The sequence below is a fragment of the Notolepis coatsorum genome (genome assembly GCF_963971535.1).
Source record: "Notolepis coatsorum genome assembly, chromosome: 9".
Classification (NCBI taxonomy): Eukaryota; Metazoa; Chordata; class Actinopteri; order Aulopiformes; family Paralepididae; genus Notolepis; species Notolepis coatsorum.
The window spans coordinates 76,973,772-76,992,233 of record NC_140173.1 but is presented as its reverse complement, the minus strand read 5'-3'; the positions used below and the strand labels follow the sequence as shown (position 1 = coordinate 76,992,233).

The following is an 18,462-nucleotide window of genomic DNA, read 5'->3' as shown; positions in this document are numbered from 1 at the left end:
AAACTCTGTCATGCGCGCACATACACACGTCAAAGTCCCCCGCCACCCTGCGGCCGTCACTAGAGCAGTTTATCAAGTAATTATTGTTTGATTACAGTGTTTCATTATCTACACAGATTGAGTCACAACCGACGCCAAAGGTCAAGCACCATTAACGCCGCCGCCGAAACAGATTTCTACACCGGTCTGTGTGTTTGCCCTCCTTCTCTTCTGAAAGGGCTAATTGCAAATGCGTTTGTTTGAGGAAGAGGAGAGCGGACCACCCGCTCCGACCCCCCCCCCCCCCCCCAAACTCCCAGCGTGACAGAATATCAATGCAGCCCAGCACATCGCACATAGATGATACACACAGGAGCAGTTTGGAACCACATCCCATCATGCTGAACAACCCACGTTTCTAACAAAGACAAAAGACAAAACCTATCTCAAGCCCCGCCCTCTTTTCTTCATCCTCCAACCACAACAGTTGCTTCCCTCGGACAAAGAAAGGGGGGGTGGGCTTGAGATAGCTCCATGTCGTTAATGGATCAACATTGCACTGTGTTGGGAGTGCTTGCTATTAGATCTCAACAACAATCTGATTATCCAATTGGCTGGGAATATCAACAACATCTTTCTTCAATTGAGACCTTCAGGGTGCTTTCACACCTATAGTTCTGGAGACTCAGGGCGGGATCCACAAAGGGTTTGCAAGTTTTTTTTCCGACGCAAAGCCGGTCCATATCGCTCTGAAACTCAGTTTGCTATCCACAGAGGAACGCGCAACGGGTGAAATGAGGTGGGAACTGCGTTCCGTCAGCATTGTGTCCGGTGCAATTGGCGCGTATTTAAATTAGGTAATATGGGCGGAACATGTCCCCTTTCTATGCAAATGAGCCTTGTCCAAAAATGCTCCCTATCCACAAAGCCCGGCGCCAATGGCACCGATCAGTTAACGCTACGCACCTAACGTCTTCACACACATGGTGGTAACTAAGCGCAAAGCCCTAAACGCTATGGGGTATCATGCCAGCATCACAGGTGATCATGGCAGCTGTAATTGTTGCCAGACGCAGGCATCGTAATGCTATATAAATAATTTTATTATTATTATTATAATTATTGACTGCACTCACGTTTTAATTGTACCGCACACTTATGCTCCAGAATAAACTTTTCATTTATAACGTGCCGTCAGTCCGTGAGTAGACACTGGAAGCAGGCCAATAAAACGTTTATTCTGGAGTATATGATAATGCAGGTTCTATTATCCTAACTAAACATTAAATACAACTTGCTCACTCAAAATATTCGTTAATTATAAAATATCTTCACTGGCACAGTGCCTAAATTCGGTATAAATATTCTGCAATATGGACAGGCACCTACACCTATAGTTCTGGATACTCAGTGCTTTCAAACCTATAGTTCTGGAGACTCAGTGCTTTCACACCTATAGTTCTGGACTCAGTGCTTTCACATCTATAGTTCTGGAGACTCAGTGCTTTCACATCTATAGTTCTGGACTCAGTGCTTTCACATCGTGCGAACGAAGACAAAACTACCAAAATGAAAGAAATATTCCTGCAAGTTTTGAGCCCCTTTTTCACAGCATAATGATGGCAGGTATGGGATTCAAAATGATGTCCAATGAAAGACTGACCTGCATGATCACATAGCTTTGTTTAGAAAGTTTGGTTCGTTTGACATTTGGTAATGTGAACCATAACCGAACCAACAGAAGTAACAATTTCACGCACCCAGAGACGCACCCAGAGACCCGCGTTTTCAGGTGGACTGGAGTTCGGTTGATTGTAGGGCTGAACGATTAATCGTTTTTAAATCGAAATTTGAAATTATGCGATTAGCTAATCACAAAGCCTGCGATTTGGGATACGTTATACAGCGAGTCTGATTTAAGGTTTTTTCTTGCGTGCCAGTCATGCTTACCAATAAGAGGTTCTGTGCTCTCATTGCTCACCAATCAGAAGTAGCCCAGAAGTAGTTACGTATACGCCCAACAACAACGCTCCGTGTGTGAAGACGTTACAGCAGGGCTCCAGAGTGCGCCTATTTGGTCGCATTTTGCGACCCAAAATAAGTATACTATAAGCTACTACTATAAGCCATTCTCCCTTTCTGTGTGTGTGTGTGTGTGTGTGCGCACGCGCTCTCGCGTCCCATATCTGGTCTTTGGAAAGACCAGATGACCTCAGAGGTGTTGGATAGTATTTACTGAGGATTGCCAAATAATGTTGATATTTAAACAATTATAATACATAATAAATGTATACATGCAACATAAAAAAAATTGTTGTAGGAACAGTTTGGGAGAGGGAGGGGTTTTAGGTTGCGTGTTGTGAGTTTAGACTTCAGAGAGAGAGAGTAAAGTAGCGGAAAAAAAAGGTACCGTTGGGTACCGGTATCGATTCCCAGGTAAAAAGAAAAATGTCCAGGCTCAGTGTCCCGAGCAGACCCACTGCGGCCAGATGCAAGCGTGCAAGTTGGCTGCTTAAATTGAATGGCAATTGCATCATCCGTCAGAAAAATCGCAATTAGATATTCGCACCAGAGTTCGAATGAGCTTTCACATTACCACCCAAAACCAACAGGACTATCCGACGAAACGCTCTGGGGTTCCAAACGTGTGAAAGCACCCTTTTAGACTATAAGAAATAGTGAAATGCAGTCCATTTAAGTGATTTGGCATTCAGTAACAAGAGTGTGACCATCAGAGAGGCGTGTGGTGCAGCGGAGGACTCGTACCTGGGAGGAAAGGCGATGTCAAGCTCATGCAGACGATCCTTGAAGACCGACAGCTCTTTGTCATACTCTAAAAGCTGTAGAGAGAGAGAGAGAGAGAAATAAATGGTTCATTTTCTTATTACAGCAAGTAATACCCTTTATGTCAGTCATCACTAACTGACTGCATAACTATAAGCAGGGTTTATGAGTAGGCCTTGTGCGTGTGTGTGTGAGTGTGTGTGTGTGTGTAAGGTGAGAGAGAGAGAATGAGCTAGAAAGAGAGACAGAGAGTTGAGTCCACTGTGTTGGCTTATACCTCTATATTAGACAGCAATTGACCAGCATGTGTGTGTACGTGTGTGTGTGTGTGTGTGTGTGTGCGTGATGTTCCCTTTAGTCTTGGGGGGTAGTGGTCTGTCTTTCGGTCTCTCCACACTGACAGTGAATCCACACACTCTTCATCAATCATGTCTTCTCTCCCAGCTGTACTCACTCACCAGTGTGCGTGCGCACGCACACACACACACACACACACACACACACACACACACACACACACACACACACACACACACACACACACACACACACACACACACACACACACACACACACACACACACACACACACACACACACACACACACACACACACACACACACACACACACACACACACACACACACACACACACACACACACACACACACACACACACACACACACACACACACACACAAGATTTCTCCCTTTTCCCAAAACCCATAAATCATTAGTGAAAAGTGCAATTAGCTTCTCCGTGTACACATTAATTATCTGTGAGATGAACAGGTAGCAGAGTCACCTGCATCGCTGCCTCCCTGAGAGACTGACAGCTATGTTTCCCGGCAACCCGGGAGGGCCGCTGCGCTAAGACCCGCCCCTTCCTTTCAAACAGGGAGTTGTCAGCAGGGAACCGCAGAGACAGCGTTAATTCAGTAGTAAATTGAGGCGCCTAACACATTTCGAACAACACAGGTCTACTAGTATATGCTGATGAAGACCTCACCTCTGTCCTTGTAGCACTGACAGCAATTGTAAAGACAGTCTTGAGTGTAATGAAGTTACATTGGTGTACTACATGGGGCGATGTGTTGATGGGTACATAATGAAATATCAGCGGAGATGACATCATGCACATGGATAATGTTTGACAGGGGGACATTCTCTCAAAGTAGAGACATGGACAGCGTGGGGGGGGGGGGGGGGGGGGGGGTGGCTGTGCTCAGTCCCGGCGCCATGGGCGGGCATTAGGGGGCCGGGCCCGCCCACTGAGTCAGCTGTGCCCACCCTGGTAAAAAAAAATATATATATATTTTTAATTTTTTTGTCAATCAAAGTCAACTATCCAAATCCTTAGTCGGGGACAGCCCTAGTGGGCACTGATGTCAACAACAACACTACTGAAGCTAGCACGGCACTCTGTGAGAATTCGTTTTCTACCCTCAAGAACGTCTTTACAGAACATCGCCTTAGTATGCTTCATCGACGCAACTAAGGCCAATTTAATTCAGTTGGCATTTGAGAAGGACTTAACAAAAAAGTTCAGGAATGAGTGGAGGGGCAGTGTTTTAAGAGGATTTCACTCTGTCCCCAAACGCCGCTTGCCGCTCTACTAATGATGGTGAGTAGCCTGTGGAGGAATTTTGTTTGCTTTTTTATGCACCTTATTTTTGTCAGTTCAGTTCAGTTTGTCAGTGAATTCAGAAGTGTTGAATAAATAGAGACTTTTCAAAGATATAGAATAGAATAGAATAGAAATGTATTATCCTGAGGGAAATTTGACACTGCAAATCACTCAACATTAAACATTTAGACAGAACAAGTCACAAATAAGAATAACAAAACAAATGGCCTAAGAATAGAATAAAATGAAATAGAATAAAAATAGAATAAAAGATACAGTAAATAAATACAGTAAAAATATACTGAAGTCTACAGTAGGTGTAATAATGCACAGTGCTGTTTAAAAAGTAAGAGTCCAGGAAGATGGTAATTGTCACTCTGTGCTCAGTGATGCAGTGAGGCACAGTGATGCATTGTATAGTCTGATGGCTGTCGGAATGAAGGACTTCCTGTGCCGTTCAGTGCTGCATTTAGGTAGTGTGAGCCTATAACATGCTCCTCCTGTCAGCCAAGTCTGTGTATAGTGGGTGGGAGGGGTTTTCCCTGATGGCCTGAAGCTTAGCAAGGTTCCTCCTCTCCGCCACCCTCGCTAGAGTCCAGCTCCACCCAACCACGCTACTGGCCTTCTTGACCATCTTATCCAGCCTGTTTGTGTCCCCTGCTCTCAGTCCGCTGCCCCAGCAGGTCTGTTATATATATCCGTTCAGTCTGTTTTTGTATAAGTGAAAGTTCTTAAGATAGAGAGAAATTAGATTTTTCAATTGCCTCTCTGCTGTTTAGTTCAGCACCGTGGGCAGCGCCAAGCAAGCCACAGCGCCGCTGTCCCAGCTGAAACGTATAAAAGGGAACCTGTGTTGAAAAACCATTGTGCCCCCCCGAGAACATTTTATGCCCCCCCACTAATTTGTTTCTGCAGCCTGGTCTGGCTGTGCTTCATCAGTGGAAGGCGACTGCTGTCATCCATCTACACATCAGACACATCCATGTTTGGGAGCAACATAGGAAGTGCAGGGATATCCGTGTGTGTGTGTGTGTGAGGTCATCTGTGTATGAGCACATGCCGTCACACATGTGTTGTATGTATAATTGTGTGCATGTGATGTGTGTGTGTACATGTACACACATACATGCATGAACGAAAGCATGTCAAGTGAAAGTCCAGCATGTGTGCTTGTGATTACTCTGTGTGTATATACTTGTGTGTATGTGTGTGTGTGTGTGTGTGTGTGTGTGTGTGTGTGTGTGTGTGTGTGTGTGTGCGTGTGTGTGGCATGCCAGTGGTTTAGAACAGTGGCCCATTACTAGCCAGGCAGTGGGGGCTCCCAGACTGAGGGTGGACGGTTCAGGAGGGCAGATGTGCAGCATTCATCAAACTCACAACACCAGGGTCACAGGAGAGCTTCACTCTCTGTGGATGAGGGATGGAGAGCCAGGGATACACCCCACGCTCCACTGTACACCCCATCTTACACTCCTCCCAATCACACATTCCCACTATGTGTGTGTGTGTGTGTGAGAGAGAGAGAAGAGAGAGAGACAAAGACAGTGGGGGAGGTTATGTGAAAGTGTCTTTACAATAGTTTGCATAACGGGTCAGATATGAGCTGGTGAATTGCTTTTTTGCTATAACTTTGCAAACAATCATTTAAACTGTTTAATATTCCAGATATTACTAAAAAAAACGTGTTTCTGATGTTTGCAAATCATGGTTTTATGTTTGTTTTTTTATTTTTAGAAAATCACGTTTTTCTAATACCCCAAGTTCATTATAACAAGGGTAAACAATTATCTACATACAGTATCCCGATGGACGTTAATGTATTGCACTTTTCAAAGTGACCTGGCTAAGTGTTTCCCTTAATGTATATATTTGAAATTAATGTACTGTATATCGTCATTAAAACACGTTTCTGATTAAAATTTTACCCCAAGCTTACACAATAGGGTAAATGACCCCTATATATTGCCTACAGAATTTGATAGGAACCTTTGATCCTTGTCAAAACATTAGGTCAGGAATATATTTACTGCATATACCACTAAACATGTCGACAGTTTCACCCTTTTGGGCGGCTAATGTCTACATACCATTGGCAAGTAACCGGTAAGGTAGGCTTAAGGTAAGGGGCAGGTTTTTAGATGAAAATGATGTGGCGCTATGGCTTTACAGCTTGGTTAAAAGGTGACCACCCACTTCCAGGTCACAGCCAAGGTCACTCTGGGTGATGGGATCCTAGACACTACTACAACTATATTCAATATTAAATAATCCAATATCAATATCTGGTATTATGTTACTGGGCATATGTTTTTTTTACTCAAATGTTTTTATAAAAATAATATATATAAAAATGGTGGTAACAAAAGATGATTTGCATTTTTATGTCTGGGGGGTAAAATGGGATTCAATTAGTTGATATAGGGGTAATTTTTTACCCACTGTGCATTTTAGAGGTTAAAATACATACCGAATCGGTTGTGGCTCTAAGGGTTAAAAGGGAATTCCACCCATTTTAAGAATTCACATAATATGTTATTCCCGTGCCCTAGCACAGTGCATCAATATTTGTGCAATACTCGCTCCTGGAGAAACGAGAAAGTAGCGAGAGAACTGTCAAATGTGTGACGTCACCCGAATATAAATTATGGGACTGCGCAGTAGACAACAAACACATTTTTTTTGTTTAAATTCGACTTGGGTTCAGATTCTCATTTCGGTGTTAACTAAGGCTGGAGTTACACCTAGGCTGTTTTTCGTTTAGTTTTTCAGGTGAGTTTCGCAGCCGAGTTTCGCAGCCGAGTTTCGCAGCCGAGTTAGACATTCGTTTTGCACCTTGAGCGCTTTCGTTTTGTCAGAACAAGGCTTGGTCAGACCACAACGGATCTCGTCTCGAATTCAGCACTGAGCATGCGCGGGGAGGTAGTTACTCTCCCTCGTCCCCGCTGTCGTCCACACTCAGCTGTGAGAGAATTGTTGAATAGATACACAAATGTTCTAGAATGTTTGATTATGACATGACACTGTGACATCACAAATGTTTTCGGGCATTCATAACATTATTTCGCGCGATTGTACATTGTAACGTTAACACAGCACACCCTAACTGCTTGTGTATTCTAGCAGTGTTTTAGAGGTTATTTTGTACAGTACCTTTATCTGCACTGAAACATAAATTTCTACAGTACATGCAGTTGTTGGTAGATAACCGTGATTATGTTTATTTATTTATCTATCTCTCTGTGAGCAAAACCTATTAATATTACATATGTGTTGGCGGAATCGCGTCAATGTTTGTTATGAATAAAACGCCAGAAAGTTACAAAGTAGCCTACAGTTGACAGCTGGGCTGTGTTAATGTTACAATGTACAGTCCCGCGAAATAACGTTATGAATTCGAGACAGACAGACAGACAGCCCAGACTGGAGAGATACACGGTGCTGCGCGCGGGCTGCTCCTCGGCCGGTGCTCGGTGCTGCTCCCCGGGCTCGAGACAGACAGACAGACAGGAGGGATATACACGGTGCCGCGAGCGGGCTGTAGGTTACACTCTACTGCGCACGGACGTTGGTGAGGGCACGCAGATGGTATCTACTGCGCATGGGCGTTTTCGCAACAACGGCTCCGACTCCGTGCAAATTACACGACTGTTGTCGGCGAGTTTTGGCGCTACTCAAAAACGGAAAACACAATTTAGCGTTTTCAGTAGGGCCACAACGTATCCGCCAAAATCCGCCAAAAACGCATTTCTGTGTAAAAGGGACAGCAAACGTATTCAAAAAACGACCACAAAAACACTAGTCTAACCATGGCCTAAGTACTCAACATTTCATGGCACCACAAAAACAGGTGTTATTTCCCTTTAACTGTATGTGTCAATAATTGACATACTCTAAGTGGAGTTTTCCATGATGTAATCGTATGCGTCTCTGTGTGTAAAGCCTATGGGTGTATCTCGGTCTTCTCAGGCGTGACAGTGTTTGTTTAAGGGGGATAAAGCACCTCAGATTGTCACACCTTCTAAGTGGCAGCAGATGAGCCGTGTTGGGGAGCGACGCAAGGACAGTGTGTTTCCATGCTTGGTGGTGTGTGCGTGTGTGCGTGCGTGTGTAGCTGTGTGTGTATGTCTTAAGTGAATGTTGAGTAATTCATTTAGATGACTGGAAAACCCTGCGGGCAGAAATTTCACACTACATTTCATCGCGGGTCAATTAAGCATAATGATTTGCTGGTCTGGTAGGTCAGCAGTATTAAAAAAAAGGAAGAAGAAAAAAAATACAGAAAAAAAAACCTGGCTCATATTGGTTCAAGGCCTGGTGGCATTATGAAGCCTGGGAGTAGTTTGTCAGCCAGAAATGACCTTGGCGTTGTGGAGGGGCTGGCGTACACGAGTACAGCTCAGGCAATATCATAGACAAGGCAAGATGAAGAAGTGACTGTGAAGAAGAAAAAAAAAACACACAAAAAAAACACCCTGTCATGGCCTCAGATTTCTGACTTTGCTTGGATGAACAGCACCGTCCTAAATCAGGGTGAGTGTGATAGTTAAAAGGCAGGAAGTTGAGGGGGAAAGAGGGAATACGAGGTATTTGGCGACCGACCGTCCCTCTAACCCCGACGCAGGCTTGTCCACGGCCCATAATTGTGCTTTGATTTACACCTTGTCAAATATCCCCGCTGACAACACCTGCTGCCATTAAAAGCCATCAATAAATGCCGGGGTGAAAGGTCATTTAATTTGATTTTTACACCTCACACTTGGCTTTCATTGCAACGGCCCGTATTTTTTCCTGCTTTTTATGAGATCTTCATTATTTTGGGGGGAAAAGCGATAAACTGTCGCTGACAGGGGGATGGCCGATTGCTTCGGAGTGAGGGCCTATCCAAACACACAACCACTGTTGCACTCTTATGCCACACTCTCATGCACACCTCTGTTACGTTAGACCAGGTACGTAGAGCTGGATAATATAAGCACCTTATGTCAGTGTATGAAGCATGAATGAATGCAGTGGAAGTATCACAAAATGAAAGAAAATATTGATTTAAAAAAAAAAGGTAAAATTCAATATGTTGTCCAATTCAAAGCCATTGTTAAAAGAAGCGCATTAATGACTGAAAAAAAACAAAGTTTGAAAAGCTCTGAGTATCAACATAATCATTCACGCATGGCACGCTTTCTACATTTTGATAGGGAAGTGGTCTTGTATAGAATACTCATAGAAGCACAATAAGCCATTCATGCAGACATGGTTTATATATCCTGTAAGGTCAGGCTTAATTCAGCATGGCCTGCTGTATTACCACTTAAGACCCCCGACAGGTAAAATATGAAAGAAGTTTTGGCCGGAGCTGCCTTTGTTATTTATTTATTTATCTCCGTCATCATTTTAAAACTCTTGTGGCTTTGAGTAATGCAGAGGGCTATGCCGCGAGCATGACAAGGAGAAGCGGCCCAGACAGAAAGGTTCATCATTCGCTACAGGACCCCACTGCTAGCATGCAAACACACCCCCCCCCCCCCATCTGCCAACACCACACTGATAAAGTTACAAGAAAGAGATACTGAAACAAAATCAATGCCACAGAGGAGGGGAGGGGCCGCAAGGTAGGTGTGTGTGTGTGTGTGTGTGTGTGTGTGTGTGTGTGTGTGTGTGTGTGTGTGTGTGTGTGTGTGTGTGTGTGTGTGTGTGTGTGTGTGTGTGTGTGTGTGTGTGTGTGTGTGTGTGTGTGTGTGTGTGTGTGTGTGGAGGGATGCACTCTAGGACAGGATGCAGAGAAAGCAACTGTACAGAGTTCCCATCCACAGACACATATACAAGCATTATGAGCACACACACACACACACACCCCCCCCCCCCCTCCTCCTCCTCCTCCTCCAATCCCTCCACCGGAGCAAGGCCCCTCCGGTGCCCCTCGACGCCACAAGCACACGGAAAATTTAATCTTCCCAAATACTCATCAGGGCTCTCCATCGTCCGGGCCTGACAGCACCGGGGATAATTAATTATACAATTTCGATGGGAATATCGACTAAACAAACCTATTAATCATAGCAAAAGTCAATAGGCATGGACACATTCAATCATGTCCCGGCCAATGATTACTGCTCTCAAAATACAATAATTATTTTCAAGAGCTGCCTCGAATTAAATTTCTGTCAAGGCGGTACAAGTCTCGTAGTTGATGAAGGATGCAATGGATTTCCCCCCTCCCTGCCACGCGGGACAGGGTGCACATTTATCCTTTTGGAAAGGTAGTTTGTTTTATAAGGATCATAACACGGTGTGTTTAACTAGACCATGACCATCAGATTATCTCTGATGTCCCATTATGTCATCCATCTTGTTTCGACTCTGCGAGGGGGGAGGGGAGTGGGGGCGAGTGGAGAGGGGAGAGGAGAGGGGGAAGAGAAGAGAGGAGGGGGGGGGCATCCTGAGCTTTGCTTCTACCGCTGCTATATACAGAACATACTCATTTCTGCTTAATTTTTTTATACCGACGATACAGTTCTGACGAAGCGTGAATTGTCATTTATTAATACATTTTTGTGTGTAGTGTCTAAAAACTCAGTTTTTTTTGTCCACATTTGTCCATTGTATCTTTGTGACACTTAATAAACTTTTCTACCTTTAATAAACTTTTCTACTCTACACAAACATAATGCTACAGAGATAAAATAACCAGGGTGTGGTTCAATCCACTCTCAATTCAGTCAATTCAGAAAATGGATTTTCTCCCAACATTAAAATATTGAAAGGACTTTGTCGTGAGAGGCTTGTTACTTTTCAGTTGAGAAATACTTGAGAGCGAATACAGTAAATAATCGAAGGTTTACATGTACATTTTATACTGAATGAATTGAGAACAAAGTGACTCCAACTCGGACACAAGAAACAATACAAAAGCAACACACGGAGCTGCGAATAAAGCATCCATAAATACCTCATTCATACGGAGGAACACACGGCACGGCATCGTGTGCAGCTTAATAAATACTTATGTCATATAAACACACATACTTGACCCAGACCCTGATACCCATCAAGTACAGGAGATGAAATGCTTATTATGGTTTCATATGCTTTCATATACACATCTGTCTGACTACATGAATGCAGTCTGTGTATACTCTGTCCCGAGATCAATGGTCATACTGTCGGTCCTGTGTGTGTGCGTGTGTGTGTGTGTGTGTGTGTGCGTGCGTGCGTGTGTGTGTGAATGTGTGTGTGCTTCATGGGGATTTTAACGAGTGCTATCTGTGAGCCACTGTGCGATATACAAGGTTATAAAAGTGGATGTGTGAATCAGATGCTTTGGCCCCAGCAGACGCATAAAGGGATTCCTTGACATTTAGAGTTTTAGTGTTGTTTACCAAAAATGTTTGCATTATTTAACCTTTTAATGAATTCTGCCACTTTGCACTCACTAACATCCACACTGTGGTTATTGTATTGTAAATTAGAGCAATTTTATTGTTGTTTATGTTGCTATGTTTATGCTATTTCTGATGCTTTAGTTGTACTGTTATTGCCTGCATTGCTTTGACCCTTTCTCTTATTTTTTTGCATTGCTTTTATTTAGCTTTTACCTATTGTATGCAAATTATATGTATATTTTACTGCTGAAAAGCACTTTGGGCTACAATTCTTGAATGAAAGGTGCTTTTCAAATAATTCTTTTATTATTATATTATTATTGATTTTGAAGAGAGATGATAATGATGCTAATATAGAAACTGTTGTGGTGCCACGAAACAAACATGATAAACTAATATTATATAACTAAACTAAATAAGACTTGTGCACATCTAGTTGGACCCCGACTGGAGGTGCAGGTCAGCGCAAGAGAGATATATAAAACTAAAAGTTGAATACCTTCAAAAGAAAGAAGGGACCGCACAATCCTCAGGACTGGTTTTTGCTTTTTTTTTTTATTGCACAACGCGTTTCGCTTCTGCTTCCTCAGGTGCTATTTCTGATGATTTAGTTGTACTGTTATTGCCTGCATTGCTTTTACCCTTTCTCTTATTTTTTGCATTGCTTTTATTTAGCTTTGACCTATTTTATGCAAATTATATGTATATTTTACTGTATTTTCTGCTGAAAAATAATTCTTCTTTTATTATTATATTATTATTGATTTTGAAGAGAGATTATAATGATGCTAATATAGAAACTGTTGTGGTGCCACGAAACGAACATGATAAACTAATATTATATAACGTTCATATTTGCATATCATTTCAGTATGTCAGCATGACATTTCTCAGAACGTCAACACCACATAACAACTCATGAACTCGGAGCTTTCAGAAATGTTCTACTTAGGAAGTTGTGATAAATCACAACAGTGGGTTGTTCATATGGACTCTTCTCGTTAACACGACGCCCATTTGAAGGCAGCATATACAGTGCAAACTGGTTGTACATACATCAACAGATTGACTTTACCGATTTGAAATGCAAATATGAACTTTAAACATAATGTTAGTTAATCTAGTTAGTTTCAGCCCAGAAGAAAGAAAGAAAGAAAGAAAGAAAGAAAGAAAGAAAGAAAGAAAGAAAGAAAGAAAGAAAGAAAGAAAGAAAGAAAGAAAGAAAGAAAGAAAGAAAGAAAGAAAGAAAGAAAGAAAGAAAGAAAGAAAGAAAGAAAGAAAGATGAATATGACAGATGAGTTATGGTGGTAGACACAATGCAGGGTGTGACTTACCGAGGTCCCATTGTTTTCCCGGAAAACGTCCTGGTTGACATAATTAAAAAGCTTCTTTTCAAGTTGAAGAACAACCTGAAACATAGTGGAGAGGAGAACAGCTCTGATTAATAACACCCTGAGGTAATGTGAGCACTAATGAACTGTACTTACTGCTCCGGTGTTAAGGGAGCACTGTTAATTCTGCATGTGTCTCAATGTGGGTTCAAGCCCATTCACATTTCATACTAAAAGAAACACCTGTATGCCAACGCAGGAGCTACGAGGTTATCAGTGTGGTTAAGTGTTTTTCCCTCGGGAAAGAAATAATGTTCAATTTGTGAGTTCATAATCAGAGGAAACATTCAACAATTTTGACATGCAATTCATTCATAATAAAACACAAGATACTTAATGGTCCCATGTCTTATAAATAGCCTTTTCCAGTGTTTAGGATTGTTCTCTAGCAATGTGGGGTTGTATCAATGGGGTCTGTGTCTCTAATTCTCATTTTGGCTCATCAGTCCAGTCTCGAGTTCACAAGATCCTCCCTCACTGAACTAAGCCATTCTGATTTGACTCGCTCGCTGACGTGAATAAGGCACTGGTTGTAGTCACCGCCCACAATCAACAATTCGCTCAACAACAGAGCGAGTGGAAATACTGACACTTCCTCAAACGGGTTGACGTGCATGGGTGCCGACAGAGAGAATCAACAATTCGCTCAACAACGGAGCAGTGGGAATAATGCGGAAGCGGTCTGCCTGTCCCTGACTCTCCCTCTCTCTCTCCACGGTCCACCTGCATTTTACACATGTGTCGAGTCGAGCCGCGCACACACGTGCACAGAGCGATGTAACTCTCTCTCTCCCTCTCCACGGTCCACCTGCATTTTACACACAATCGCAGTCGAGCCGCTCACACAGCGTACACAGCATTGGCAACTTAAACAGATGCGTGCCCCATTGTGCGAGCACCAGGGCCCTCATTCATCAACGTGTCTTACGCACAGATTTGTGCTTACCCTGTGCGTACGATCATTTCTAAGCAAAGAGTGGGATTCATCAATTTCAACTTGAACTTGACTTTGTGCTTATGTCTACGCACAGGTCAGAGCACACTTAGCTGACGCCCAGTGGTAGAATATCGTTACTACGCACAAGCGCTCCTCAGTACATGCATTCGTTCCAACGCGGAAATAAAGACACTGGCGCGTGTTCTGTACGACCCCCGTAATTCATTATAGTTCATTGTGAAATAGCAACAGTAGTGTAATTATGGTCAAAACCCTATAAATAGCATTTGGAATAATAGATCTTTCTCTCAGAATGAATGCAGCATGGTTTATATAGCGTTATTATACGGGGTGTACTGGGTGTACTGGCTCCGCGTAGCTCAACCCGTTATTATTTTGCGCAACAGACCGCAGAAACACGGGAACGTTTTGATTATATTTAAAAGGCTTTACGTTAAACGAGACAAGTAGAATTTCGAAGCTGTAAGCAGAATATGAACACCCACGATATAGTGTTCTTCCCCCTTTTTACTGTATAAGAAAGAATAGAAAACGCATTGCAATGACACCAGATAGTGGACAGACTATGTATATGATGGGATTCAAGTTCATGTATTGAAAGGCAGGCTACATCATACATGCAGTGAGATTCATTGTTCTTGTATATGCTCTCGTATTATTGTTTATATAGGCTACCCAATACTGACATCAAAATAGATTGTAGTATGCCTCTAGAAATCATATGCAGCAGGTAGAAAATTGACGGAAGATCCATCGCGATTTGGAATAAAATTGAGGAGAACTTTAATCCCTGGGTATTAATCAAACAACACGGGAAAAGGCAGTCATATTCCAGCGCGGTCTTTGTGTTTGCGCTGCCCAGGCAGCAATGGTTAATAGATATCATATCCGACATCACCGTAAGTGTACACGTCTGTCAGCCTGTCGAACGAGTTGAGTTCTAACAAAGAACATATTACATGCTGGTATGCTGATAGAGTAAACTATTATATGAATATGATATGATACAAGGTATACACTGGTCCGTCGCATACACTGGTATGCGCAAGTTACTGTTGCATAATGTAGGCTATGGCTGCTATTATATGTAATTCATATAGGCTACCTAATAGTATATGATTTTTAGAGGCATCTATTTTGTTGTCGGTAATACCGACAACAAAATAGATGCCTCTAAAAATCATATAGCCAATCGAACACAACTAATAAAGGCATTCATATTACAGCACGGTTATAATGACACACAACCAACGCCAAACAGTGGTCAACGAACGGTCTTTATTAGTATTTTGAGCTGTCCAGGCAGAATTGCAGCAATGGTCTTAGGGAGCCGTTGATATCTGACATCACCGTTTACAAGTCCGCCTTTTATTTATCCCATAAACACGCGCGTTGTGTCTTCTTGGTTCGACAGCAGTGAAAAATCTCTGTGAAGCTTCTCAGAGTTCCGCTCGGGTCAGTCCATTATTTCACATCCCATGGGGGGTGTTTCCTCACTTTCATGACCATATATGGATAATCATGCACGAGCATTGACGGTAGAACAAAGTGGTATTCATCAACACGGAGGAGCATAGGACCTGTGTACGCACGGTTGATGAATCCCAATATTCCTGTGCGTACACTCATTCTAAATTCTGTGCTTACGTGTGGAAATAGAACATGTTCTACGCACACGTTGATGAATGAGGGCCCAGGTATTTCATTTCATTTCAAACCTTTATTTTATTGACAATGTATTGACAATGCCAGTGCTACATACCCTACCACATGGCCCCTAATGGCCACCACAATCCAACATGTAGATGAGATAGGCAGTGAGAGCCAGCATATCACCAAGGTTATCAAGTGGGCACCTCCCTTCACTGGTGTTTCGTTAAGTTACGACACCTCGCGAACAGTTAGCTCCAGAATCCTAGAACTACCCTCCTCCATGCTAGCTCTCACTGTCCATGATACCCACATGCAGAACTTCCTTGTGTACCACCCGGTATCCATTCGGCCCTGGGGCTGAAGAAGCCTTACTCCAGCTTCCACTTCCTTCCTCCTGGGCCACTTCGTATACTCTACCTCTGCTAACTGTGGTATTGAGAAAGGCCCATTTCTCTATTCTTCTATCTGAGTAAGTATTCATACTCATACAGCGCTCCCCCCCCCCCCCTCCTCCTCAGTGACATGGTTACTGATATCCTGCAAACTGTAGTTTTATACCCGTCGCTGTACTTCAACCGACTGACTTGACTGAAGAAGTACTGATCAATGCAACCAACCTGCACTCCCTCTACCAAGCACTTCTTCCTTCCCTGATGTATTCCGAGGCCTTTTACTGTTGTTACTTTCTGCCACAAGGACAGATCTGGAGCTTCTTTCCCTCTACAGCTCCACCCCTGCCCTCCATCGATGCATTCATCCTACTCATAGTGCCGTTCTCTATAGTTCTAGTTGTGGAGGACAGGTCAGATATACTGTCCTCTATTGAATATTGATGCATTCTAGGGCTGTCTTAAATACTTCGAAGCTTCGTTCGATGGGCATGGGATTCGAATATGAAAAAAAATTCGATTATATAATTTTTTTTTTTAATGTGTGTGCAAAATCAACTCTGCCTCTCTTTGTTAACTACAACAAGCAATGCTGTTTGTTATTTAAGATGAGGTCGGACTCGGCACTGACAGATTTGTGTTCATTGTGCTGCTTTTATAAAGCCTCAAATGACGGCTTACAATATTTCATGAAAGCAAAGTGTTTTGTTTGTCTAAGATTTAAAAAGGTTTAAACTTTACAGCACTGACAAAGTTGAACAAAGTGCTGTACAAGTCCCACAACATACATATTTTTTTAAATAATAATAATAATTTGTAAAAAAAAAAAATTAATATATCGAAGCTTCGAATTCAAATCGAATCTCGGCTCCGAAGCTTCGAATTCCAAAAAAATATTCGAAGGTCAGCCCTAATGCAATCATTCATGCATGCGCTGTTCTCTATAGTATTTTTTTTTTTTGGAACTCATCTGGCGACCCCCCCGCGGCGACCCCCACTTTTGGAACCACTGCTCTATAGTTCTAGTTCTGCAGGACGGGTCAGAGATACTGTCCTCTATTGATGCATTCATCCTACTCATAGTGCCGTTCTCTATAGTCCTAGTTCTGGAGGTCTGAGATACTGTCCTCCATTGAACCGCTCATCCAACTCATAGTCTTGTCCTTTCCATGGTCTGTAACTGTGTAATCTGCCTGGGAGATTATAATGACGATTATAATGCATCAACATTATTTAATGACACATAATTAGGGCCGTGTCTGCTTACTTGAGTAATTAATCAGTCTTGAGTCTTTATGATCTTTAATGATTATTTGAGTAAATTAGTTGTTTTTTCACATTGTTTTTTTCCCATACTGAATGAATAGTATCCAGAATAACAATAAACTGGCACAAAAATAACATTCAGCAATATGTTTTGGCCTTTAATAAGTACTCGATTTAAAGAGGCCCTCTGCATGATTGTATTTATTTGTAGAAGAACAACTGTGGGAAAACCAGTTTTACAGACGTTTAAATTAAACAGACGATTTAATTACTCAGCTAAATCCTATGACTATTGGTCAACCATGAAAAGTAGAAGATAGCCCTCGTGAAACACTGAGCCAACACGTTTGGTGTTTATGATGACGTGGCGTACAGAACATACCTTCCGGTCGTTATCACTTTCACGGAATATTAGCTTGTCGACTTCATTGGTATCAGCGGCTCTGACTGTCTGCAAGGTGGCACTGGAGCAGAGACTCTGGAGGAGAGAGAGAGAGAGAGAGAGAGAGAGAGAGAGAGAGAGAGAGAGAGAGAGAGAGAGAGAGAGAGAGAGAGAGAGAGAGAGAGAGATAGAGAGAGAGAGAGAGAGAGCGGGAGAGGAGAGAGAGGGATATAGAGAGGGAGAGGGAGAGAGAGAGCGACAGAGAGCAAGAAAGAGTGATATAGAGATGGAGAGGGAGAGAGAGGGATATAGAGAGGGAGAGGGAGGGAGAGAGAGAGGGAGAGGAGAGCGAGAGGGATATAGAGAGGGGGAGAGATGAGAGAGAGGGATATAGAGAGAGAGAGCGAGAGAGGGATAGCGGGAGAGGGAGAGGAGAGGGGGAGGGAGGGAGAGGGAGATGGAGAGGGGGAGAGAGAGGGAAAGATGGAGAGAGACAGAGGGGGAGAGAGAGAGGGGGGGAGAGAGAGAGGAGAGGGGAGAGGGAGAGAGCGAGAGAGGGAGAGAGGGAGATGGAGAGAGAGAGGGAGATGGAGAGGGGAGAGAGAGATATCGAGAGAGGGAGAGATACATAGGGGGAGAGATAGGGAGGGAGAGA

General features: G+C 42.9%; 1 protein-coding gene across 1 annotated transcript in view; it reads right to left on the bottom strand.

The window, feature by feature from the left end:
• inpp5a (inositol polyphosphate-5-phosphatase A) overlaps positions 1 to 18,462 on the bottom strand; it is a 359,903-nt gene that overhangs the window by 45,004 nt on the left and 296,437 nt on the right. Inside the window, 3 exon segments of the mRNA XM_084321922.1 lie at positions 2,746 to 2,819; positions 13,103 to 13,177; positions 17,808 to 17,903. Of these exon segments, the coding sequence (XP_084178048.1) occupies positions 2,746 to 2,819; positions 13,103 to 13,177; positions 17,808 to 17,903 (245 nt within the window).